Below are 27,870 nucleotides of genomic sequence, written 5' to 3'. Positions count from 1 at the left end.
TAGTGGGTTATGATTTGTTGTTAATAAAGCTACCCTGTCTAGCAGCATTTCTCTTTCTGTATCAAGAAATTTAAGAATAATTTAGAGAGCTAAACAATATTAGGAAACTTGTAGTAGATAACAAACCCGTTCATGTTTTTTTTCTTACGTAGCAGTACATTGTATGCAACGCATTTACAGCATCAACTTTTATGTACTACATGGTGCCTTTGCAAAAATACAGTAAATGAATGTTTTATTACTGTACAGCCTTGGCTGAATACTTCTTCACGTGTCTTTATGTAATAGTTTCAGAACTCTCAAGTAGTTTACGGCTGTTTTACAACAATTTCCACTGTTAGGGGAGAAGTGATGTCACTGAAGTAGATGTAATACAAAGCATTATTATACTGTACAAGTTTTTTAAATCTTGAGACAAATCAGTCTAAACACCCTTTGTTTGCAGAGAGCTTCCACCCTCCCTGCCCTTCCAGGTGCCAGCTCTTCGTTCATCTGGGATGGACACTTGTCAAGACTTTCTGCTGATACAGTACCACTTAAAAATTATTTCCAATGGCCCATAGTTACTGCTTAGGTGTTGAAGAAAGGAAAAATAAAAGAATATTGTTTTTCACTGGTGATTGGTAGTAATTTGAATCCATAATTTCAGGAATGCTACAGTTTTACTAGTGGGGCAAAGGATTACACTGTGGTAGGTTTTTCAGGAAGGTATGTTTTTATTAGAGAAAGATCTGAAGAAGCTTTAAAATTATTTCACTGCCAGCTGTAAATTTATATGGATAGATAGAAAATACCTAGAGAAGCATTTTTAATATATTGATAATTTTCAGTATCTTCCCACAACTGCAGTATCTGTTATACCTTTTTAAAGGGCTGTTGAATAAGTGTTTCTTAGTTTTCTGATTGCAATTACATTTCAAGTAATGTCTGGCTAGGCTTTTTTGCACATTTTTTTTCTTTTATGTTATTTTTGTAATAGTAGATTGCCGGGTTTGTAGCTTCACAGTTTATAAATTATGAATTTAAACGAACCTTAGTGTCATAGCACACTAACAAGTGTATGGCTTTGCACCATTTTGACTTTTTTTAAAAACTATGATGTGGATGTAAATGTTTGTCTCATGCTGACAGTACACTTAGGCTTCCAAGGATCAGGAGAGACTCCTGGAAGGATCAGAGCTGCCCTCAAGATCAGCACTGTGAATTAATACAGGTTTGAAATTAATGGCTGGCTTAAAACCCACTTGCCGTTAATAGGTCATGAACAGCCTGCAAACAAAAGACAATTTCTAAACCAGCTTCTTATATAACTTTATAAAGTTATAACTATAACTTTACAACTTTACTTTATAACTATAACTTTACAAAGTTATACAGCATGGAATAAAGAAATAAGAGCTGTAGTCTTCCTTTCCTTTTCTGATGAAGAGCTAGAAAATGTGTATGAAATATTCCAAACCGCATACATTCAGCTTGTTTAAATCTGGTGTTATATTGTCTTTGTTGTCTCAGAGCATTTTTTGCACAGTTGTGGATGTCAGTAACCCAAACCAGCAATTCCTGCCTTACATGGCTGTCAAAACCTGTTGTTGAAGAGTGATATGACGTTAATCTAAAGCAAGGTTATATAGTCATAATTTTTTTCTTGGTCTGCAGTAAAACCTTGATTCAAAGTCCATTGAAATATTCCTGTTGATTTTGGTGGTCTTCTGGTTTGTCCCTAAAAGAATGAAATCCAGAAGATTTTATTTTGAGTAATGAATGCCTGTGAAACATTTATTAACTGATGTATTCATTTGAGTTTGTTACTGGCTTGATCACAATGCAGGAGCTGTACAGTGGGTAGGTTACAATAATTTACATACATTATACTTCATGTGTTCAAAAATACATTGCCACTGATTTACAGATCTGAAAACTGAACTTTTAAAGTCTCTTTTAGTGGATGTCATTCATGTAGCAATAGAAGAGTGAGGTGTGCTGGTTGTTTTGTACTTGCATGGTAGCTATTTCAAGTCATCTAAGAAGTCTTTTAGTTTTGCATGTTAGTAGTAATTGTGGACAGCAGGAGCTGGTGTGTTGAACTGTACTTTTTGAATAACACATAATTCAAGTTGCAGTAGTAAACAGGAGTATATCAAACATTCATAGTACTTTTTAGTGTCTTTAAGTGTTTTGGGTCTCTTAAAATGTAGTTAGGAAGCTAGTAGTAGTTTTCTGTGACTTGGCAGAGTCAAAATGAGACAGCCATCTCCAGTTCCCATCTGTCTTGAATAGTGTCCCCAGGAGAGTCCGTGTTTGAAGGTTCTGTTTTGACAGTGCATCTGTCTCTGTCCTTGTGAAAAATGCCTTCCAACAGAAAATGGTTATCTGAAATATTATTATGCCATTCCTCATTTTGGTAGGCTTTGGTATGACTGTTGTAAGGATGCCTTGCATGCTTTGTACAATTTTTGGTTAGCCTGTGTACCTTATGGCTGGCGACTGGGAGGTAATCTCAGTCTTGCTCTGCTTCTTGTGACTATATCCAGAAAACTGACTCAGGTTCTCATTCACTGGATTGTTGGGGAATTCTGCATGATATTACTACTGGCTTGATCCATTGAGTTGATTTTTTTCGTAAGTCCTACGTGAGGAATTCTAAATACTGAATCCTCTGTGACTTTCTGTAAGACTGAACCCAGGTTGCTTCAGACAGCTGTTTCACCAGCATCTCGCACAACTGATGAGAAACAACTTTTAGGTTCGATTTGGCTTTCTCAAGCCAGAGTTATTACAACATATATGTATTGTATCAATCAGAATGGTTTTATAACAAAATGAAAGTGAGTTCCTGTGTGTTCTTAGATAAGCTTCCATTTCATTTCTCCCTAGGTAGTTATGATTGACAGGGCACAGTTCTTTTGTGGTTTGGTTATTGACTATAGCAGACCTGACTTTTTCAGCTTAGAAGCTGCTCTTTTAGTTTTCTAACGGGTAGAGTACCACTTCATTTTACTAAAAGAGACCGTCAGATTTGCATCCATTAGGTTTATTGTATCTAATTGCCTGTAGCACTATGAAGCTAACAACATACCGAGAGGATGAAAATACAGAGACTTACACTGGAGGAAAAGAGTGTGTAGCACAGCTGAATAAGCAAGAGCAATGAACACTTCCAAGAGTTCCGTGTGCTGGGGCTGCATGTTTATCACTTTCATTTTAGGAAGGGAATATTTGTGCTTTCTTGGCTGAATGAAAAGCCTGAGAAAAGTTAACAAAGACTCAGATCTGACATTGCTTCTGAATTGAGATGAAACATTTGATTTGTAGTCACAGTGTTTCCTTCAGCACATTCCTGTGAGGACTTGCCCGCTGCACGCGTAGGTAGCAGGCAGAACAAGTGCTTTGGCTGGTGATGTAGGGGTTAATCCCTCTATACCTCCCTTCTCACCCACAAAGTCTGCCTCTGGGAGCTGTACTGTCACAGAAATCTGTTTCTGGTTAGAAAAAAAATACTCTTTTGTTTACAGCCCTATCTTCTGTATTTACAAAGGGGTTACTGCAGGGACTGTATTTCCCAGGCCAGAAGAAAATGGGTTACATTACAGCAAGTGTCGGTTAGGTTTTTCTCATTGTACATCCCTTTCTTAGCCCTTCTCTAACATTTAAAATTGTAAAGCAAACAGAATTTTAAAAGAAGAAATTAAAAAAAAAAAAAAAAAGGAGGATCTAGCTTACAGCATTCAGTGGGGATTTAAACTTGTTCTGATAAATTTCAGCATAGGGGAAACTGGCAGAGGGTAAGAGCCTCATATGGAGGGACAGGAAGATTTATGCAACCCTACCATAACATTAAAACTTTGCACTCTGTCTTCAATAGGTGCATTCAGCTCATTGAGGCATGAGCTACACCCTTGTCTGGAGGGTAGGCAAGGACAAATAACTTTATGGCCCATGAGAGGAGTATTTTCTACCTGGGCGGGGAAACAGTTCTTCTCCTGAAGAGTGTAGTTCATGAACCTTGTGCTCTGTAGCATCATCTCTCCATTTCACTGCCTGGTCCAGAAATCAGTGGATATTTTAAAGGGAAAAAAAATAGAAAAAAGGAAGAAGTGCTTTTCTGAGGAATGAAAAGGTCATTACAGAAGTGGCAATAAAAGAGGAAGGGGGGTGTATGTGATTGAGGGAGAGGGGTGGAATATCAAAAAATTGATTCAGTGAAGGAAAAAATACCAGTAGAGTTCCCAAAACTTTGTTGTGCTGCTTTATCAGCATGACTTTTGTGTAAGATTTTCCTTTTACTTTTAGTTAAAGGGAAGAGTCAAAGATTAAGCAAATAAGCCATAAGTCCATTAATGTTTGCGTCAAACAGTCACAGCAGGAAGAAAAACATAAGAGAAAAGCAAATCAAAGTTATTTGATTCTTTATTAAAGATATATTAAGATTGAAATAGGCAGATTAAGGCAGCAGAATATTAAATAACCAGACTAGGAGAGCATATATAAAATTACTTTACCTGTAACCCTTTCCATTAGAGAGATCCAGTAACTACACTGGGAGTAGGATATCAAGTGAAATTATTTACTTCTGTCATTTCCGAAGTGAAAAGAGCAGTTGAGATGTTTTTGAGTCCAAGTTCCAGCAAGCTTAGAGCAGTACTGAATTGACTCCAGACAGAAACTTTTCCAATTTTTTTTTCCTTTTTTTTTTTCTTGGTAAACTTTGTTCCAAGAGTGGGTACTTACTAGAGCTGTTGCTAGCTTTTCTTTCAGATGTCTTTATTCAGTATTTCAAATTAAGACTATTCAGCTTCTTATAACAATTCTTCTGTGTTTCTCTCTGGTATTCTTTTTCTTCCTGTCTCCTACAGGACCATTCTGCTCCTGTCTCCCACACAAAGGCACCTGATCCCCTTTTCTATTCAGTTGATGTGAATCAGCAAGAGTAATTTGATTCTTGTATTTACCTTCAGACAACAAAGTAGCAGAATTAAATCCCCCATATTGTTAAAGTCTAACATAGTATTATAAAACTGGCTTATCCATTACATCTTTCAATTCTGTTTCTTAGCTTATTTAAATTCCAGAATTGTTGTAGTAACGTTTCTGTTTCATATTAGACTTGTGTTGAAACTCTTGAATTTACAGTGTTTTATAGAGGATAAAATCAGTAGTGTATTTTAATAATCCTATGTTGATACAAAGCATTACAAACTTTTGTTTTTTCCGGAAAACTTCTAGTTGACCATTGCATAAAGTTATAATATATATTGCATTTTAATACTCTAAGACGTGAGTGTCCCAATCTTTGAAAGTCAGTTGGATTAGAAAATTACTACTGTTGGCAATTTTTGGCTCTGTATGTTTTCCTGACAATATTGAAGGCATGTGTTTCTTGGTGTGGTTAGGGTACGTTTCAAGTCTGTAGTTCATGTTTTACAGTTTGAAGTATGCCGTTTGATACTCTGTTTTTCTTTTAATTCAGTCTCTTAATTTCCCTATTTTTTGCCAAATGTTATGTCTTAATTCTGCAGAATTGCTCTAGAAAAGAATGTTTTTAATGTGCTATCAGAAAGGTTTGTAGAAATGAGCACTTCCCTGTACTTCAGTATTATTTATTCTGTTTTTACCAAGTTCTGCTCTATAAACTTATGACTAATGATAAGTAAAACAGATAAGGTAAGCGAAACAAAAATAGACCTTCTCTCCAATAAGATATGCTACATTATACATTTAAACAACTTCTCTAATGAGTAACTGAAGAATGGTTCATGGAACATCAAAGGATTTAATGAACCGCCCAAATAAAGAAAACACCGACGCATCCACAAACTCCCAAATACAAAGTAGCTTTGTTACAGCAGATGTATATATGCAGGGTGGATACAAAAAAAATGAAGTGCATATGGTATTCCATATTTTCTGTTGTAAAACACCTGAAGTAGCGATGTGCCAGCCGGTCCCCCACGATAACTTTTAGATTTGTTTTCTTGTTTCAGCTTAATTTGAGAGGTGCAGTTGTCTGAAAGATGATCAGTTCCCAGATGTTTTGTTGAATTAGGTTTGATCCCAGGTTACATATCTGTGCCATCTCAGCACTGGCCATGAACTCGGTCAGAGCCTGCTGAGGAGGGCTGTACACAGGCAGGACAACGTTATAACTATAAATTAGTGCAACTATAAGTACAGGATCTGCTGAGTCTGTGCTGGAGTGAACTGTTCCACTACAGGATATGTGACATTCTTAAATTCTGCACTTACAATATTGTTGCTTTCAACATCAAAAAAATGAGTTGGTGTGCCTGTATCAGTCAACGTCAGACCTCAGCAAATATGGGACAAATGTGAGCCTTGCCTCTTTTTCATTAGTCTTTAACTACAACAAATTAATTCAGCAAAACATCTGGAGCTGGTGGATGTATTACTGAAAAGTTCTGTGGTATCCCTCTTGTTAAGAGCCATGTGTGCTTAAATGCTGGATTAGTTAGGAAGCACTCTGGCTTCACAGGTGTTGTTCTGTTGTGCAAGAAATGAAAAGTCTTATTGCTGAAAGCATGGTTTGGGCTGGAAAGGCGCTTGTCTGTTTCTCTAGGATTACAGTTATTGGGATGTTTGAGCATTGTATGCATGCTAGTCTATAATTAATTTCTTGGTGTCGTTGAATGATTTTATATCTTGTTCGCTGAAAGAAATAAAGATTTATTTTTCAAAGTGTTTCCAAGACAGGCACAACTCTAATTGCAAAACAGCTTTATAGACAGGTTGAATCTGGCCTAATCAGAATTTGTGTCACCTTGTACCTCACAGCCAAGACAGTGGCACTGCTGCCATAAGCACTTGGTGAAAGCAGAGCAGCAGGCAGTATCTCTTCCCAGTAATTTTACAGATGGAGCAGATAAGAAAAAGAATAAATCAAAAAATATGGTTTAGGAGCAACAAGTTAGTATGCAAATACCAATTTTTGAGAAGGATTTAAAAGCTGAATTTTTTTTTTCAAATATTTTGGGTAGGGTTTAGGTAAGAAGGGTGTTACTTAATAAAAAGAGTGGCACAGAGATCCCAAAAAGCAAATAGGAAAAGGCCGAGGTCACCGGAAAATGACTGGGAAGTTTTCCGAGATGCCCCAGGTAAAACCAGGATTCAGTTTTTCATTTCTTGAACTAGGAAGGATACTTTCGAAACTGGATTCGTAGCCATTACTAATTTAGATCCTAAGGAGTCTTAACTTCCTGGTGGTGCCCTTGGGATGAAGCCCAAATTCCGCAGGCGGTCTCCTGCTCGGCAGGGCGCGGGTTCCCAGGGGTGATGCTCTCCCAGGTGGATCTTTTTTTCTAGCACTGGAAACAGAAGTGAAGAAGTGATAGCTTACTTTCTCCATTTTGAGAAGTGATCCCACCCTCAACCGACAGAGATCTGGAGCTCAATCTAAGGCACAAGGTTCTGTTTTGCCAGTTGCACGAAGTAGGATTGTTGAAAACAACTCTGTGTGTGTGCTCTTGCTGCAGATGATACCTGTAAATTAAGCTGTGAAAATGGAGGGAAGTGCATTATAAATGAGAAGGGGGAGCCCCGATGTCACTGCTGGCCAAGTTACTCCGGTGAAAGGTGTGAAACTAACCATTGCTACAATTACTGCCAGAACGGAGGAACCTGTGGAGCCTCTCTCCTTGGTAAGTATTTCTGAGCTACTGTGTCTACTGTTACACCTGCCTTAATTCAAAGGTTTGAATTTGCTCCTCATTTGTGATGTTTTTTCTCTTTATTTGCTTTGTCTGTACTTAAACAATGTGAGAAATAGCAGTATATACCATACATAATGTTTATAATCAATAGTGCTTTTGATTCACGTACCTTGGTGTTTTAGCAGATTTAAGCTGCATCCCAGAAAAGGGGATAAATAAGTATTGAATATAAAGACACACACGTTGGAAATGGAATTGTAAAATGTAAGGTCCAGTCAAACTACATCTGGAGCAACTCCACATATCTTGCTCTCTCTTTAGCTCAATTCTCCCTCAACTTTTGTGTGCATACACAGAGATACTGCCTTAAACTGCAGAGTTTTGTGATCTCTATCTTTTCTCTTTGTCTTACCGGAATTCACAAAATAGGCATTTTATTCATCTAATTCTCAGGAAGATTTGGGTGATCAGAACTCAGATCCTTGGTTTTCCTGAAGGAATTTGAAATTACATCTCTTATCTTCAGGGAGATTATCGTAACTGTCAAAAAGCAGGTATATGACAGTTGAGCTTTGTCCCTAACACATAAGATGTTGTAGCTTGAACAGTGCTGTTAGTGTTTGGGCTGGAGAGGGAAAGCATGATGAGTACTCTAAGATTTAGTAATTCTGTGAGGAAGGAGAAGTTGAGTTCTATTTTCTGCTCCAACAAATATTTGAATATTTGATTCAAAGTAGACCAGCCAGAGAAGAGTTTGCTCTCTAGTTTCTTTTTTCTCAAAAGGCTATCAGCTGCTGAAGATGGTGTGAATAATTTTCCCCTGTAAGATGAAGTGACCAACATCCTAATATCTGAAGGAAAATTACAGGCACCTGATGCTTAGGAGAGGAGTTTGTGACCGTTTAGCCCCGAGGGAGCTCACTGTAACAGAGTTATGTATCTTAGACCCTGTGACAGAGGCAGCTTAGATCATAATGTTTTCCTCAGCATTTCTTACTAAGTAAGTGTAGTTTGTGTTGTTTAGTAATTTAGATTCACTTGCTGGCTCCTCTGGAGCCTCATCTTATTTACTGATCCGTGGTGGCAAAAATCCAAGTGAATGCAAATCTAGTAATCTGTTGTATGCCAGACAGAGGATTTTTCAGTTCTGAGTATTTGAGGGTTAATAATGTCATTCATAGTTAACATCACTAACAATGACTAAACATTAGAAAATGAGAATTACTTGAAGTTGATTAATTATACTTGAAACTGCTTCTAACAGCTGATGGAACTACTGACATCAATAAGCGGAGGTTTTTATCAATGTGGTGAGATCAATACATGCTTAGTGAGGACCTGCAAGTGAAGGAAAGTCAGTCATGGGTGATTGAAATGACGTGCAGAACTTCCCTGTCATCACCAGAGAGGATGTTTACTCCCACATCTTTACATGTCTGGCATTTAATTGATTCTTTGGCATTAACGGGCTTCATAAAATTAATAACTTAGCACCTAGAATTCTGCTCAGTTCCGAATCCTGCAGAGACCCCAGGGTCTTATTTAATCCTTTTCTTTTGGCAGTAGCCATAGGGCTTACTCGCCTCCAGCAGCTCATTTTGCCTTTAGCAGGCAGCTAACACTTGCTGTGCTTACACAGCTATGCTATCGCCTGGGCATTTTTATTTTATTTTCCTGCTAAATCCAGCCTTAGAAATCTCTCAGCCTTGCTGAAGTAGGTTTTATTGTACCAGGTTTTGTCACCAGTGAGTAAAGGAGAGATATGAACAGGTTCTACAATATACTTCTGCTAAATTGTTAATCATGGGCCAGCTGCTGCAGGGAGCCTGGAGATGCAGGCGTTGCCCTTACTGCTGCTTGATCTGACACAGGGTGATGTGCCTGCACTGAAAATGCATCAGGAGAGCCAGTGTGGATGTCACCACAGTCCAAGTTTCAGTGTTCAATTGCCTGACTTTGGGGAATCAGAACTGTGCCGCTTTTTTTTTTTTTTTTTACTGTTTACTGTACCACACATGGCCAAAGCGTGCCATGCCTTTACGAGCCCAGGCCAACACAGCGCTGGTTCTGATGACTCTTACTGGGCACACCTGCTGTTGGGAATATTCTTCTGCTGTGCTGTGTCCACTTTCCCAGTTTCATCAAATTTTTAATAATCATATTTCAAGTTAACTGGATTTCCTATCAGCTATTTCCAATTCGTGAGGGCAGCCATGCCTCAAAGCTCGTGCCATAACTTTCATGTGCTGGACATGTGGAAAAAAGACCATATGGACAATAGACTGTATATCTTTCTAAATCAAAGTGACTCCATCCAGCATTCCAGATAAAATTTTCAAATTGATCCACATCTCATCTTCCTTGCATGCCCTTGCATGGACCCCATATAAATTCTATTAAGGAGAAATCTCTATTTCTTATCAGACTGTATTTTCTTATCTATATCAGACCATAAATTGTGTGTTACTGAAACAAACTAGCACGTCAGCGAGATGTCCCCTTATCCCAGTTTAATCTAATCCATAATATACTAAGGCTGTTTTGTATTTTACAGAGGCAAGCTAAACTGGACTCCCTAAAAGCACTGAAAACTAATTAAGTCAGCAAAGCCAAAGTCCTCAAGTGTTTTTTGCAACAACCATTTCCTCTTTCCATGCCCAGATAGCACTGTGCAAAGCACGTCCATCTGGCGTTGCATGCAAGGAGTGTGTTCAGCTGCAGGAACCGTCGACAGGTGGGACAGAGATGGGATCCCACCCAGGGCAGCATTTGTTCGCTCCCTTTGCACTGCCTCGTCCCTCAAGGCAGCGTTGATCTGCTTTGTCAGGGTCATAGGAGTCATTAATATATATGTTACTTCATTCCTGGACGTTGCTACATGTAGGAATAAAAAGGTTCTTTATTACCAGTAATTGCTCAGTTTTTCCTTAATGATTGTAGAACTTAAGTATTATATTGTGTCAAGGCTTATAAATATGCCCTACCAGGCCGACCTGTCTGCTGCAAATAGGTACATTGCATGCTGGGTTTTTGTTGGGGTTTTTTTTTTTCTTTTAGAGAATTGCCTTACAATTCTGTAAAGTATAGGATCACTATTTTAAAATCAAGTCAGCTCAAGATAATTTTATTTTGACAGGCTGAGAGAGTTGGGGCTGTTCAGCCTGGAGAAGAGCAGGCTCCGGGGAGACTTTACAGCAGCTTCTAGTGCCTACAGGGGCCAACAAGAAAGCTGGAGAGGGGCTTCTTACAACACTTAGAGTGATGGGACGAGGGTGAATGGAAGAAATTCTTTACTGTGAGGGCGGCGAGGCGGTGGGCCAGGCTGCCCAGAGCAGCTGTGGGTGCCCCATCCCTGGCACTGCTCAAGGCTAGTTTGGATGGAGCTTGAGGAACCTGATCTGGTGGGGGGTGTCCCTGCCCAGGGCAGGGGGTGGGAACAAGGTGGTCTTTAAGGTCCCTTCCAACCCAAACCATATCGTGATTCTACAGTGCTATGGCTATCTGTGTATCACCTGCTGTAATACAATGCTCACAGCCAGTTCCTCAAAAAGCAGCAGTTATGCTTTTGATCCATTATACAATTGTCTCATCGAACCGTCCTGCTGAACGGATGCAATCAAGTTGCGCATATTTTCCAAATCTTGTCTCTTTAAAAAAAAAAAAAAAAATTGTTCAAAACAAGGAAGCTTTTTCCTATGGAAATTGCAGAAGCCATATGTGAGTGAGTGCCAATCCAAACCCTATCTGCATCATAGAAATGACCTGTCATTATTTCAGCTTGCTTGATTGATTCTTTCTTAGAAGCTCTGGTTGCCCTGATCAAACCCCCTATATTGTCCAGCTCCAGCAGCTTTGATGCAGTGATCTAACAAGTGTCATTCTACGTGCACACCCTTTGGAAAGCTTAGGGACTGCCAGAAAATTTAGCCACACAGGGACATGAGCATCTGCAGGGTCCCTGCTGCTGGGAGTCTTCCCTAAAAGTCAGGGAATTTCCTTACTCTTGGCTTCTGGCTCAGAAACCAAGGAAGAGAGATCCTGAAAACAAACCTTGCATCATATTCTGATCTAAATAAAGTGATGCTGCATATGAAATACTCTTCTAGTGAATGTGTGTGTTCTAGTGAATGTGTAAATCTTGTTCTTTTTCACCACCTAATATATAATAGTAATGTGTTAACTAATTAAGTAAATTGCAGAGTATTAATCATTTTTTAAAACATGATTGTGCTAAACCTTTGCTGGATGTGTTAAGTTGTAGAACCTCATTATCTGCACACAAATGTTAATTTGTTAAACAAATCCCACTGGCAATTCAGGGATTATTCACTGTTGGTTTACTTACTGCTAAGCCTTTTGGAAAATTCCTATGTGAACATTGTATAGCTAGAGATTGGGGCAGCTTTAATTAAAATTTATAAGTTTATGACAGTTGTATTGAACTACAATAATGGAACAAAGAAAATGTCATCAGTTAATTAAAAGTACACATCTGAGATGTGTAATTAAAAGTTTGGGTATGATAATGAACACTTTCCAGTAAGTGAAATTAACAAGAATTGGAAAAAAATTTAAGTGTTGCCATAAAAATGCACTTCCTTTCCTCTTACAGTTTAAAGTAAAAATATTGGAGCAATAATTTACTAAACATCTTGAAACATTAACTAGATCTAACTAGTTCACAAAATTAGATAAATACGTATTTGTACTATACTAGCAGTACAGAGTGTGTCTAACCATACCGAATTGTGATGTTTGTATCAAAATGAGTAAAAACTGTTAGGTCTTTTTTGCTAAAGGAAAATTGATGAAATATTCTCTAAAAATAATTCTATTTAGAGATTATTTTGTATTCTATTTTATAAGCAAAGCAAGTTGATTCGGGGCTGTGATGGTGCGTACTGAAAACACTGGCAGTGAAGAACCTGTTCACTTTGCTAACACTGTATCAGTGCCAGGAGTCTCAGAGGGGGATGGATGCAGCATTGTCACCAGGACAGGACTGTGGGAAGGGGGGAGGGGTGCTATTTGAACTGGATGTTGAGGCTGTCTGGTCTGGTGCCTGGCTGACCTGAGGCACCCAACAGAACCACCACAACCAGCCTTGGTAAGAGCAGTCTGTGAGACTACTCTAATATATTTAGAGATTTTTCTTTTGTCCTTTTCTTTGACAACATGGAGAGAATGAATATTTGTTGGGATTGGTCCCAGTCAGCTCACCTACTAATTACACATAGTAGTACAGCTTCTGTCCACTACTATTGAACCATATTTAGCTTTATTGAACCATCAGCCACATAGAAATGAATTTTTGTGATGCCCACAGACTGCTGATAGCTACTCCAGAAGACATGACAGTAGTTAAAGTAAGCTGATACAGTGCCACATTGCTTTTCTTAACAGTGACAGCAAGTGAAATACACAAATTAAATGTGCATATAACATTTATGTTATATGCTTATTTTGCATATTTTCTTACATGTTATAGACCACCAAATAAAAAAAAAAAATCACACATAACTTAAATTCACTATGCATTGCTGGTAGCGAATTTACCATTGACTGGAAGAAATAATCTATGTCTTGGTGCAGGCATTCATCTAGGTGATCTCATTTTTCAAAACTCAGAAAGTTTCCAAAAATAGTGCTATTTCTCTAATTTTCTGTAATTACTTTTTGTTTGTTTGTTTGTTTTTAATTATGAAATACCTTATGTGGTCAAACAAAATACAATACATACTCTGTTGTTTAGGCAATAGTATGAATCAAAGTTGATCTCCTTACAGTTCTTTTCATTACAAAATAAATGTAAATAGAAGCTTAAGATATATGATTAGATTCCCAAAAGAAATCACCTAGATAGTACAGAGGCAGTGCACTACAATATGTATTAGCTGGTTTTGAGGGTAATTTGAAAAATTATTTGCTATTATATGGCAAATTAAATTAGCGAACTGGGAGTAACTGCAGCCTCTGTAATCAAAACCTAATTGAAAATTGTAGCATTTTGATCCTATCATCCTCTTATGGATGATTTTTCTTTGTAAGAAAGGGTGAAACTTTATTTCATCTTCATGCCAAAAACTTCATGTATTTTGTTCATGTCCTACTGCCAAAATAGCTTCCTGTGTCCAAGGGTCACCATAAAGTATTCTTTAGTTTACTAAATTCTGTGAAAATACTTGGGGGGAGTGGGGGGGGAAATTAATACTTCTATAAGTTTGTTTCGAGTTTTATGAGCTCTAGAATGAAGATTAAAAATTCTGTAAAAACTTATTTTTATTTTTTTAAGAGAGAGATACTACATAGAGAATATTCAGATAACGGTGACTTTCAAGTACATTGTTTCCCCTGAGAATTTTCCTTACAATTTTTGTTACTTGCTTTATACATCTTACCAGGCACTATTTAATGTATTCTCTGAAATTCATTTCTTTAGAATCGTTAATGCAAAATACTCTCATCAGTATAGAGACTACATGAATTATATTTCCACATGCCTATACATATAGTGAGAAACGCAATGTATCCAAGAATTGGCTTAGAGAGAGTAAATAGCAAAGTGCGTGCACATTCATTGTAAATCATGGAGTGGAGATACCCTGAATAAAAAAAAGGTATGCTTCTTGCTCTCTAGATATTATTACTGTGGTTTTGAAATTGGAACATTTACGTATCAGATGATGAGAATATGGTGCCACCTTGTCCTCCCTGACACTTTGACAAACAACATTTTTCAACATAGGTATTTGAAACAAGAAATTTTTCTTGGAATTATTATCTCGGGGAAGAGACTAAAGAAAAGTATAGGTGAAAGCAAGGGTGCTAATCTGTCATAGGCAGAGGAAAACAGGGCAGTATTCTCATACAGCAAATCTAGTTGAGGGTTGCACCGAAGAAGGAAGAGCTCAAAATGAAAGGGGTTTTGTGTTTTCTTTCAGAAAATGATTTTTTGCTCATTTTTGCATAATATACACCAAAAGACGTTCAGCTGAATTTGAAGCAGTTTAGCATTCCCAAAACCACTTTCCTATTAATATTTCCCTCTCCTGTAATGTGTTGTGGACATTTTTGTAGTGGTGAAGGTCAGGAATTAAGAGGCAATTTTGCTCCTGTGTTTGTACAGCTCTAATCCTGAACCTTTGTGACCAGTGTAAATGCTGAAGTTCTATGTGCATGAGATCGCCATGCAATGGTTGGTAGTTAGGATATGTGTCAACTCGGATTATACAACTGTTTCCATTGCAAACATAAATCTCTGTTCTGATTCTGTGATACAAAACCTTATGGCATTGTTTGTCACTGTTTTATTAAACTGTCCTTGGAACCATTTTGTAACAGAAATTATTTATGAGAATAAGGCAGATTAAAATGTCATTATTAGTATTATTTTAGATGCCAACAGGCTGTATAAATAGGCAGCGAACTATTAACATTACTAAAAGTCATGTTAAATTGAGTGACAAAAATGGGGTTTAGGCTATACTGTATTAAATTTTCATGTAACTGTCAGCAGTTTGGCATATTTATAAGCCTACATTAGCAAAGAATAAAATAATCTTTTCTACAAACCAGGAAAATATCATTGCCTCATCACTTTAAAAAATAGAGGAGTATTAATAATAAAAACTGATTTCAGACCTCCAGATCTATGTTCTATCACTATTTTATTTTATCTTTTTCATTGAAGCAGTGATTCAGATGAGGGATTATGTGAAACCCCCTGGCTTGGGGGCAGAAATTTAAATACAAGTGTATACATGGGGAGAAACAAAAAGAGTCTGTGCTAACATCTGAGTTCAACATCTTTGATTTAATGTTTAGATCACAGGGGACAGATATGAATAACCAGGCTGATGCATATTAAAATAGTTGGAGCTATTTTTAGTCAATGGTTTTGTTTCTACTGTACTCATTAGAGGAAGAGACTAACTGATCTCATGGCCTTTAGGATGATTTGCAAAACATTTTAAATTAGCATAGCTTAAAAATAGGAAATACAGAAAATAATTATCTGAAGGGTTTAATGTAAGAAAAGTAAGAGGTAAGTGAAAGAAAAAATAAATAAACTCTTCTGTATGAATCAGAGGGAGTAGAAAAAATGAAGATGCTTCATTTGCGTTGAAGAATTCTCCAACAAATATGATATTAAATGATTACTTAGTATTAAAGCAAAGGCAGACCAGAAGAAAATTAGAATTGTGGGGTTTATGGCATGTTTAGTTTAATCTACGCTACTTTAATGAGGCAGCCAACTAAATAGAGAAGAAACAAAAATAATGGCAAGGATTGCAACATTTCAGAGTTTTAGATGCAGCTGTGATAAAAGACATCAGGAGGCAAATGTGACAGTAGTTGTGGATACCCACATCAGACGTTGTATTAAAATGAGGAAACGATGGATGAGACAAAAGACAACAAAGAAGGGACTTAGTCATAATGCATCAGTAAATCCAGCCATGGTAAGGATTTCCTGGTAGATCAGTATGAAGATGAGAGAGAATTATTGTGGAAAAGTAACTCTTAAATGTTATTTCATTCAATGATTAAGGATTTTGGCTCTTCTGTACATTTTAAACCAAGTCAGGCCCAAGTCAAGCATAGCTTCTCTTGCGTGCTCGCTAGCTCCGTGAAGTAGCATTGTTTATATGCAAGAGGTTTGTTCCTGCCATGTGGCATGTGTGAAGTTTGCCAGCTGTAAGTACAGGGATAACTGGAGCCTGTCATCCTGGACATATTCCTGACTCTCTGATGTCTTTCAGATTCTACAGTTTTACAGTGGCTATTTTTTCTGTTTATGCCTGCAAATCCGGTCCAAAGGGCCTCTGTGTTACACATACACTACGTTATATAGGTACCTTGCTAATCTGATTGACTTTAACACTTCTTACGGGGGAGCTCTACTCTGTCACCAGCAAAGACTAGATATCAAAGGAATTTGTATTAGTTTTACAACAGCCCATTAGTTGCCTTCCTTTCCAAAATTCGCTATGGCCAATGATATTGATGCTGCCATTCCAGACTAGACATTTTGGTTTCCCATCTTGATTCCTAAACTTTACTGTTTACGTAAAGTACATGTGTTACTGTTTTGGTTTCCTGTAGTCTACCTGCAAGGCATTCCTTTTGTTCTGCTGATACGCGTTTACCACTTGACTGTTGCTAGCATGCCCGTGGCCCTTGACACTCGGACACATGGTATGGCTGTGACTTCACTCAAAGGGACATGTCTTTGCCTGCCAGCTGTCCCTTGCTCTGCAGTGACCCGGTTAAGCTCTTGGTTGTACTTGCCAGCAGGTTGAGTTCCTTACGATCCAAATGAAGATTGTCTTGTCTGCCACTATTTCAAAAGTCTCCTCAGGTCCTGATTAATCTTCATCTCTTTCCTTACCAGGAAGCCAGGAAGAAGAAAAGTGTTTAACTCAAGCCTGTTTTCTTTAACTTTAAGAAAACCCTAAAGGCTAAATGAAAGCAAAGGGCAGGAGGATGGGGGAAGAATAATGCTTTGTAAGAGATGAACAAGAATGAGCATAGATCAGGAAGGGAGAAGGGAGCTGGCTAGTTCGACACATCAGGTCATTGACTTGAAGAGAAGATTACAAATGAGATACAAAGCAAAGTCAGGAGATGGAAAAACATTTATGGGATCTAGAACTTTGTTTTAAAGAAGGTAAACCTTAAGAAAGATGTCAGGGAAAATAGAGAGTTTGAAAAAAAACAGTGAAATTCTAACAAAGATATAATTCCTTTAGACATGAGTTTTAGATAAGGGGGGGGAAATGGGAAAATTATGATGGGGATGAATCATAGAAGGAAAATGCATCGGGTTTTAAACACCATTTTAAAACTCTGTAAAAATAAACTATAGACTAGGAGTTCACTTTGTGCAAATGTTCATCCCTGGGTGTTCACTCCTTCTCAGGCATTGAATATTGGTGTTATAGGCATCTTTGGTCTGATGCAGCAGCAATTTTTATGTTACAGTATTCTGTGAGAGGGGTAGGATAACAAACCAGGCACAGGTATTTGTGGTTTAGTCGAAACTGTGATGTAAAGTTAGCTATTAGCACATTAGTAAATACTTGTATATTCATGTGATTATATATAAAAATTTGTAGGTTTGAGGAGAATGGAGTACTTTCTGAAGAGGCATTGATGTTGGTTATAAAAACATTTATCCTCTGCAAGTGGAGGAGCACAGCCTGGCAGGATGATTTGAAGATATCTTAAATTCCTGCTGAAGACCATCTTTTAAAATAATTCCGAAATAGAGTCAATAACTATACATGCACAAGTGTAAAATGCATAGATGCAGGTTTTGACACATCCACATCTTGCAGTGCTGACTTTATTTTTTGTAACAGTTCTGAATTCAAACGATGTTTGCAAGGGCACGCTTTAATAGAATCTGGAGAAATGTGGTTGGGCTCATACATTAAAACTTGCTATTGTTATGATACATTTATTTATCTGTGAAGTGCTGCTTATTGTTACGGTGTTTTATTTATTTTTATCATAAAATAGTTTTCTTTGATTTGAATAGGGAGGCCTACGTGCAACTGTGCGCTGGGTTTTACAGGACCAAACTGCAACCAGACGGTCTGTGATCGTTTCTGCCAGAACGAAGGAACCTGCAGCGTCACTGCTGGGAATCAACCCTTTTGCAACTGCTTGCCTGAGTATACAGGAGACAGATGTCAGTATTGTAAGTAATCTCCACAAAGTATGAAATCTTGATTTATAAGAAAAGTTCTACAAAATGGAATTTTGATACGAGTTGAGTGATTATTTTTTTACAGCATGTGTCGGTAAACGTAGCTCCAAAATTATTGATCCTGCTAAGGGGATGTAATCTGATGCATTCAAGTGATCTTTGAACATATTTCTGCAATATCCATCTATATGTGTACGTGAAGAAAGGTTTTTTTTAGCATTTATGTACCTTTTATTTTCATGAATTAATGTGTACAATGGAGCTGTACAAGACAGCTGACTTTGTCAGTAGAAATTAGATAAATGTGTTAAAAGTTTCCACTCCAACTTCTCATATTTGCTATCCTATGCTGGTGGAATACCTAAACAGTGAATTGATGTAGCTGGTTAAAGAATTTCTCTGATATCCCTTATCTTTGCAGATCAGCACATGTCTTGAACTGCAACCTTGCCTTTCGTTCTTATTTCTAACCCAAATAAGCAGTATATTGACAAGTGCTTGGAGTTTTACACCTCTGTGTTCCTTCATCTTGCTCAGGCTGTGGTCACCTTGAGTACGGTTTCTGTCCCCTCCTGGTACTGAAAATCAGGATTTCTAAGTATTACTCTTGTTTAATTGCCAAGACATAGAATCTATCCTGTGCATCTGAAGTTCCCCCTGGTTTTTCAGCCCACTGACCCATCAGTCTCCTGTCATCCAAAGGTTTCCATGCCTTTAGAAAGGCTCTTCTCAGTTTTTAGAACTTTCTAATTTTTTACTTCTTGTATAGAGGATGGGGGAAGGAAGATTATCAATCAATAAGCCTTCTGTTCTTACTCTATTTATCTATCTTTTCTCTCCATGCTTTCTCTTAGCGTAGATCACTATTATCTGTTTTCTCTAACTCAAGACCTTCAAATATAAAGTTGAATTTCTTCTTTTGGTCACTCATTTCAAAATTACAGTTTGTCTTCCTCATGTCTCTTCAACATGATGACTCGCTAGCAACCCTAACCCAAGATTGATTATTTTTCTGAAATCAGAATATTTTTTTTTAATCTTATTTTTCTACTTCTGCTTTGCTTTGACTATAATACTCTAAAATAAAGGACTGTCATAGTGCTTGTTACAGAATAGAACATTAAATGCAAAAGCCATCATCTCTTTTGTACATAATTCAGTGAATTTGCTGAGGAAGGCTAGATTTAAACAAAATGAGAGGGCAGTTATCTGTTACAAAGGTCTGGTTTAGAATTGTCTACGGGATACAAGAAGTATTTATTTTTAGTGAAAGGTCTGTCAAACAAGGAAAGGGTTAGTGTGTATTTTATATAGGATTTGTACTGGAGTGAACTGAATGTATTTCCAGTTGGGAGACTATGAAATGAATTTAAACCTTTGAATGGAAAACCAGCAGTAATTGTGATTCTCTCCCACTTGGTATTAAACAAACTGCATGGATCCACAAATAACTATCTGCAAACACAACTGGGTATTTGAAAATGGTATAGTACATAAATCATGCACAGACAGACACACCGATTAAGAAAAAATATTTACTTGAGGCTTACCCAAAACCAAACAAATTGTTTCTAGTTGAATGCTTCTGCAAATATTTTTTTTTCTTTTCTTTTTCTTTAAGAATTAATGTAAATGTAAATGTAGGGGTACTTTTTAAACATCAGTTATTATCAGATTTGGGTTGTCTGCTAACACTTTGAAAAAATGCCACAGTATAGAGACTCGAGCACTATATAAAACACAAAATAAAATTAAGCTTTTGTTTATGTAAAATTTAAAGCTTTAAAGGGAAAAAAAGGTGTCTTACAATCTTTTGGTGTTTTGGGGTTTTTTGTTGTTTTGGTTTTTGGTGGTTTTTTCTGTGGCCAATAACATTTCTGTGAAATTGTACAGGTTTACAGTTAAGAGAGTGTATATAAATTCACATCTTAGGTGTCTTGCTGTATTCACACACATGTATGTTTTACTTTATTAATCACTTAAAGTGAAATGTGCATGTTGGAATGTATTAATACAGCACTATTGCAAAGATTGGTTGCCTCTAAGATAATCTTTTTCAGTCTTTCTGTGATGTGCCTGAAACTAGTTCATATGCAAAGGATGATACATGAATGTGCATAGGTATCGTACTCATGCTCCCAAGCTGAAAATATTATTAGTGTTTTTTACAGCAGGGAGAAGACATTTACTTGTGGTATTGCCAGATTGCAAAGACCTTATTTTCCTCTTATCGTCTCCAATTACCCAATGCAGAGTTTCTCCTGTGATTAGTTCACATAAGGGCTAATAACCAAAATGTGTGCTCCGTGTCAAGGCACTGACGCTGCTGAAATAAATTTAAGTGAATGAATTTACATAGAATTCTACTAACATTGTGCATGTTATTATATACACATGAATTTGATGTATTTGAGTATAACTCCCTATTTTAAATTCCTGAAATAAGACAGACGGAGTAGTTCAAGTTCATTTCTTGTATCATTTAAGGCCCAGACAACCTAAAAAATAGAAAGTGTTTCCACGCAGTTGCAATCACTCAGAGTGGGTATAGTGATCTGACAAGCTGTTACTTTCCCTGAAACTGTAATCTCTTTCTTTGGGGGGGTTAGGGGAGGATGAAAAAATTTGTGTCATTTCAGTTCAAATGTCACAGACGCTTTTTAGATAGAGCAGAAGATTAAAGGTGCTTGTGGCTACAATCAATACTAAAAATAGTAATTGTTTAGGCTATGAACTTCATATTCCTAGGTTTTGGGTTGGTTTTCTTTTTTTTTCTTTTTTTGGTCCTAATGTACATGGAAATATTTCTCCCTTGCAATGCTTTTTTTTTGGTGCTTTTTTTTTTTTTTTTTTTTTTTTTTTTGTAAAACATCTCTCAGTATTGGCCTTCAAACTGCGGTAGGTTTTGTTCAAAAAGTAGACCCCTGGTGCGAGTTAGCATTCTGTACCTTGAACTGGGGGATGGCAAACAATGAGCTACTCCATTTAGTGTCTGTTAAGTATCTCTTGTTGCTCAGTAGTGATTCCATAAGCAGATGAGCCTACAACCTGCATAGACAGGTGGAGACCTACAAGGAATAAGCACACAGAAGTGATGCCCCCAGGAGTCATCTTCGTGCAGCAGAACAACTCCAGCGTGGTCGGCCCCAGTGCCATGGCAGTCAGTACATCTGGGAGAGGGGGACACGGAGCACAGAGTCACTTAAGCAAAATGGGTTCCTTACTTTAGGAGATACCCTCAGACATCCCTTCCTGAAGGTATTTGGTGCAAGATGCCAACTTTGGTAGCCTCCAGTTTGCCGCTTACAAAGTGCCCCCGCTCAAACGGCAGCTGGAGTTGACACCTCCACACAAGGCTGAGGTTGCCACTTGGCCAAGGTTTTGTTCCCTGGTGAACAGCTTGGTTGTGCCTTACTGCTGGCTGCTGCTGCCTCACCCGTAGCCATGACCTGAGCTTCAAAGGGCTTTTTGAAAATTATTTTAGTTTTGTCAGAAAGGTTATATTTTGTTAATATGGAGCAGGTTAACTCTAAGCTAATCCAGATGCATAGTTCAGAACTGATACTTCTTATGTATCAATCACTTCGTCTGTCCATCAGGAACAGCACCAAAAGCTCGACACAATGTTAACCATACAGAATGGGAGAAGGTATTAGAAACAGAGAGAAAGAAGGACTTTGAATTATTTGGCCCTATTAAAGAGCTTAAGTGACAACTTAAAAAAAAAAAAAGAAGTTACAACTACCACATAAATAAAAATGAACCAAAAATGTTAAGATAACAGTATTTTGTAGCTCTGGAAGCTCCTTTGGTCAGGCCACTTGTGTCTTTAAAGGGATATGATAAAAGTGAGACAGTTACTAGTGCTTCTAAAGAGTTAAAGAGTTCACGAGTTGAAATTACAGTCTTTCTTGCATTTAAGCAGTTAAATAAGATAATGGGGTCCTGCACAGTCCATAAAGATAAGCATGTATGTAGTTCTTTGTAGAACTTATGGATTATGGCTTTGTATATTATTATTAGAACTTCATGAAATTTTAATATGTGGATAAATGAAAATAAAACTTAATTATTTCAAAATACTGTTTCCATTTCAGTTTAGCATAATGCTGTTAATGGTAATGGGAATGTAGCAGAAGATTTTTATTCAGCCAATGTCCCATTAAATACATTAACATTGCTCTTCTTTTCTCATCAGTAGTCTTTATATTATGTGGGATGATGCCATAAACGGTTAGACATCTAGAAGGGAAAAAAAAACCCTCTTACGAGTTTATCCTTCTATTTCACTTCTTGATGCTCTATCATTAATATATTATGTATCTGTTTATGTGTTATTCTTTGTTCTTGTAGTTGCCAGTGAGCCACCAGCTTCATTTATTGTTTTGTTTTTATTATAGTATCTTTTAAAACATAGAAAAATAAGATACTATTTTTTTCTACGAGGGTCCTGTATTTCTTTTAATAATTAGCTTTTATGTTGCTTGCAGACATTTGCCACCATTATTGTGTGAATTCTGAATCATGTACTATTTCTGATGATGGAAGTGTAGAATGTGTCTGTCCGGTACGATTTGAAGGTCCAAAATGTGAAGTGGACAAGTGTATCAGGTGCCATGGGGGACACTGCATGGTAAACAAGGACAGTAATGACATAGTGTGCAAGTAAGTGGGTGTAGCGCGGGGGGTGGTTGTGTGCAAAAACGTACCGTTAACAGCGATTATACTGCATTATCCTTCAAATCCCATATGCTGTGGCTAGCCCCTGAACCGGTCTCATCAGAACAGTCCCGCTGCCTGGCTGCTGCCTTTTTAAAGCAGCTTTTGGAGCACTCCTCACTGCTGGAAGCAGCTATGGAGCAGGAGACTGAATGGGTCTTCACTTGGAAAAATAGGAATATTTAATAAAGTGAACAGTTGAGTTTTAGTACACTGTTGAAATGTGTTCTTTCTGCAGTATTGTTGCTGAGTTACCGTTTTGTATAATAGTTTATTTTCATAAACAAAAATATTAAAATTATTTTGTGTAATAAGCTCACTACCTGTGCTAGAATTTCTAGGTGGAAACCTAGAATTCTTGCAATCAGTAGATCTGCTACGTATCATAAAATCAATCTTTTAATATAGAGATATTTATAAGAGAATTCACCAGATTTAATACAATACTGATTGCTATTTGTTTGTTTTTTTTTTTAACCATGACAGTTGCTCTAATGGAAAGATTGCCTCTACCTGTCAGTTGTGTGATGGCTACTGTTACAACGGTGGTACGTGTCAGCTGGACCCAGAGACAAATATACCTGTCTGTCTGTGAGTATCTTGCGATGTGTAGATCATTGAAATACCCGTGTGCCAACAAATAATACAATTATTAAGCTTGTGTCTGTATTTCTTTAATCTCTCTAGGATGTATAATGTGCTGGTTGCAGGTGTAGCTTCCAGTACATTTTCTAGCTATTTCTGTAACCCAATACTTTGTCTACCCTTTTGCAATATATGTATTGAAATATTTAAATAAGGTATATATTGTGAACGCATGTAGATACAGTGATATATCTTTTGAGACTTCTAATAATTTCAGGCCAGATCTAAAGCCTGTTTAGGCGTTTGTTCTGGAATGGAATCCAGAGGTACAGGATGGTTGCCCACCCTGCTTCTCAAAGGTGGATAAAGTCTTTTCTCCTACAAAGATGGTCAGAGGTGGGGGTGATACACTCCTGATGGCTAGAGAACAGGATCAATGGTGTCAGTGTTTATTTCCTTTATGGCTCTGAGGATATGCTCATGTGTCTCTTGCTTCTACCCCAACCTTCACCTTCACGCTACCCACAGTAGCGTGGCTGTTCTGTGGTGAGATTGCTCTCTTCCTCCTGCACCATGGCTGAGAGAATAATACCGGGTGCTTTCCTTAAGCCCAGACATCAAATACCAAAGGAAATGTGATTCTGCAGTCTAGATGGTGAAGTACTGTCTTAAGAGGTATAAAAGCCAACATTCTAGTCTGTCCTTCGGAGCTACGGTGTATCTTCTTCTCCAGCTGCTAAATATAAAATGCAGAAGTAGTCACTGCAGCAAGAAACTAATTTTCCTGCTCTCAGTTACACCGAGCCACTTAGTCATACTCCTTGGGTTTTTACTTTTGCCTAATAAACAATCTGGTCTTTTCTGCACTGCTGGAAAGCTTCACTGTGGAATAGTCTTCCACTTCTCAGAACCATGTGGAGGTGAGAGCACCCTCCAGGAACACACAAGGTGTCGAAAGAGAGAATTAGGCTCAAGTGTGTCATTTCCAGGGTGAAATAAGTAAGCTGTTGTCCAAAGGGATCTGGCATTTCAACTTTGTAAATACAGATACGGCCATCCCTTCGTTTGGTTGATGTGTATGAATGAGGCAGGTGCAGAGAGAGCTCCTGTTGTAGCAGGCTCGCAAGGAGGTTTAGACATAAGAGAAATGCCCGGATCTCATAGTCTGATCAGTGTAAGAGATGGACCGGCCATTCCTCCCTGTGAGGGCTGGAGCGCTTCTGAATGGGCAAAGGGGCAGAACTGTAGCTGGACCATTGAGAAGGAGTTGTCAATAGGAGTTTGCAGCTTTGGGGTTAGAAGCAGTGGAATGCAGTGCTGCATGGTAGTCCTTACTCAGCTGAAAATGCTTTAAGTGTCCGTGTATCTTTTTCATTATTATTTGGATCTGGCCCTTTTGACCTGCTATTTGTATCTCCTCAAATGTCTTTAGTTGAAAAGTAGAGATACTCATAAATCCCAGAAAAAGGAGAGTATCACAGCTATAACATGTAAGGCCCAAATATGATGACCAAGTCGAGATTCATTTGCTTGAATACCTAGAATGGCTATTTTGGAAGTTTTTTATTTTTCCCTTCTTTTTCCCTGTAAAACTGGCTTATCTTTTTTTTATTATTATTTTCAAATTTATATGGAACACCATTACATCTCAAGGAAAAAAAGGTTCCATACCTTAGTTTCTGTATGGATTTACAATGCATAAATGCTGCATCATACGCCAATGCTGTTTACAATGGTAAGAAAATGGTCCTGAACACTTTTCAGGCCATTGCAGTCTGCATCAATCAATACAGCTGTATAGTACATGTGACAGTAATGCTTTGTTAAGAATGTTAGATTCCTGAACTCATCAGTTAGTATAGGCTCATTGTTTTAAAAGTCTTTGATCGATGCTGATGAGCAAACTTTTCAGTATTGTCAGACTGGACCTTCCATGAAAAAAAGAGTATGAACTTTGTTATCTGTGGGTGTGTGCCTGTGTATGTGTGCGTGTCTTGCCATCGTAATATATAATGCGTTTAAAATCTGTTCAGCAAAAGGCAGAATATTTATATAGGTCTATTTTACTGAAATTCTGCAGATGCTCTGTGGGGTTTAAAAGTCAGCGCTGTGACCAGAAAGTGAACCCTTGTGATTACTACTGTCAGAATGAGGGAATTTGCACTTTAACTGCGTTTAATGAACCGAGATGCAAGTAGGTTTAACCTTCCACTTAATGCTGCACATTCTGTGACATCATTTCAGGCCACAGTTCATTGGTTCAAGTCATGCACATTCACATACATTTCACAATATATAGTTAATCTGGGGGCTCCTTTCTATAATACACACTTTCCCTTCGATAGTTGCACTGATGAGTGTATTTAAACATACTTTTGGAGTATCTGTATCATTGGAAGAAGAAATAAAAAGCTTGATTTTTAGTAAGTGAATTGAAAATACTGAAAATGCCACTTGGCTTTTGTTGTTCACATTTTGAGATATCTCACCAAGTTAATCCTACACAGCTGTCCTGGTTTCAGCCAGGATAGAGTTAATTTTCTTCCCAGTGGCTGGCACAGGCTGTGTTTGGGTTTGGGATGGGGATAACACCACGCTGGGTTGTAGCTGTTGCTGAGCGGTGCTCACCCTGAGTCAAGGACTTTCAGTGTCCCACCTCTGCCAGCCAGGAGGGGCACGAGAAGCTGGGAGGGAGCGTGGCCAGGACAGCTGCCCCGACCCAGCCAGAGGGATGTTCCATCCCACAGACCGTCATGGCCAGGGTATGAACTGGGGGGGTTGGCTGGGGGCTGCCAGCTCGGGGACTGGCTGGGCATCGGTCAGCGGGCGGTGAGCAACTGCACTGTGCATCACTTGTGGTTTTTTCCTTGGGGTTTTATTCCTCTCTCTCTCTCCTCTCTTCATGACAATTATTACTGTTGTTGTTATTATTGTTTGGTTGTTTGTGTTGGGTTTTTTTAACTTCATTTCAATTACTAAGCTGTTCTTATCTCAACCCACGGGTTTTGTCTTTTTCCCGACACTCCTCCCAATCCCACCAGGGGAGAGGCAGGCAAGGCAGTGAGCGGCTGCGTGGTACTTAGTTGCAGGCTGGGGCTGAAGCACAACAACAGCATCAAGCGCAGCAAACAGTGACATTGTACGTGTTCTGTAGTGCAGACCTGGCTTCCTATTTCTTATCTGTATAGGGAAAGAAACAGAACAGCTGTTTAGGTACCACTTCAGGAGTTAAGCTTGTATTCCTAAGTCTGTTAACTACAGAAATGATGCTGCAAAATAGAAACTTTTTTACAAAATGGTGAGCTACATCAGAACTTCGACTTCTCACCTGATAAAAATAAATGTATAAAATAGATGCATTCATATGCTGTGTTCCTCTAAAGGATTGTAGTCTATTTCTTAAAGAGAAAATTCTAATCCTCAACAGGGAAGGAAACAACCTTATTCTTTGAAACTGCATTACGGCAGACATACAGAGAGATAAGAAAGACCAGGCAGATGAACATACCTTTACTCAACAGTTGTGATGCAAAAGTCAGAAGTGAAATCATGAGCCAAAGACCTAGTCTTGGGATAAAATATGAAACTCAAACAGCTTTAATCTTATCTCCTCTAATTGTGTGTTTTATGAAAACATAAAATGCTGTGGGGATGTGATGTGGTTGTCTGGTGGGTAGCAATGACAGTGATTATGTATGGTGAATAATCTCGTTAGGGGTGTTTTTGAAAATATGATCACAATTTGTCAGCGTTCTCAAGCAATGAAACTTAGGACTTGAGCCATCATAAATCCATTGGAAACTATAGATGTGAGTGTTCTGGCTAGCACTTTTTAAACTTTGAAGAGTATGAAGTGGGTCATTGATCAGCATTTGTATGGGGCATGTTGCTTGGAACAGTTTGTTTCCCCATGTTTCACACTTAGGTTTTCAGAATAATGCTTGTTGCTGCCTGTGAGGTTATGTATTGCAAGTACCTTTCCTCCTTTTTCTGTAAAAGGCTCTCAAGAAGGTACAAAATTTCTTGTAAAACATTCTAATAGGTAAAATAGTCTAAAATACAGCATTATGAATCACTTCTGAAGTTTACATACTCTTTTTCCCAATTCTTAAGAATGTGTTGACCATTTAAACTGTAAAAGTTTGTTGGATTTTTTTACTTCATGATGAATTCTTACAAGAAAATATG

At 37.9% G+C, this 27,870-nt stretch overlaps 1 protein-coding gene across 1 annotated transcript in view; it reads left to right on the top strand.

Moving 5' to 3' along the window:
* The window catches only part of LRP1B (LDL receptor related protein 1B), a 470,805-nt gene that overhangs the window by 422,675 nt on the left and 20,260 nt on the right, over positions 1 to 27,870 (top strand). The window contains exons 81-84 of the mRNA XM_027815297.2: positions 7,488 to 7,652; positions 18,208 to 18,369; positions 22,869 to 23,043; positions 23,584 to 23,688. Coding sequence (XP_027671098.2) covers positions 7,488 to 7,652; positions 18,208 to 18,369; positions 22,869 to 23,043; positions 23,584 to 23,688 — 607 coding nt within the window. The remainder of the gene's footprint in view (positions 1 to 7,487; positions 7,653 to 18,207; positions 18,370 to 22,868; positions 23,044 to 23,583; positions 23,689 to 27,870) is intronic.

Source organism: Falco cherrug, chromosome 8 (genome assembly GCF_023634085.1).
Source record: "Falco cherrug isolate bFalChe1 chromosome 8, bFalChe1.pri, whole genome shotgun sequence".
Classification (NCBI taxonomy): Eukaryota; Metazoa; Chordata; class Aves; order Falconiformes; family Falconidae; genus Falco; species Falco cherrug.
The sequence above is the reverse complement of the archived record's forward strand: the minus strand, read 5'-3'. Positions and strand labels throughout refer to the sequence as shown.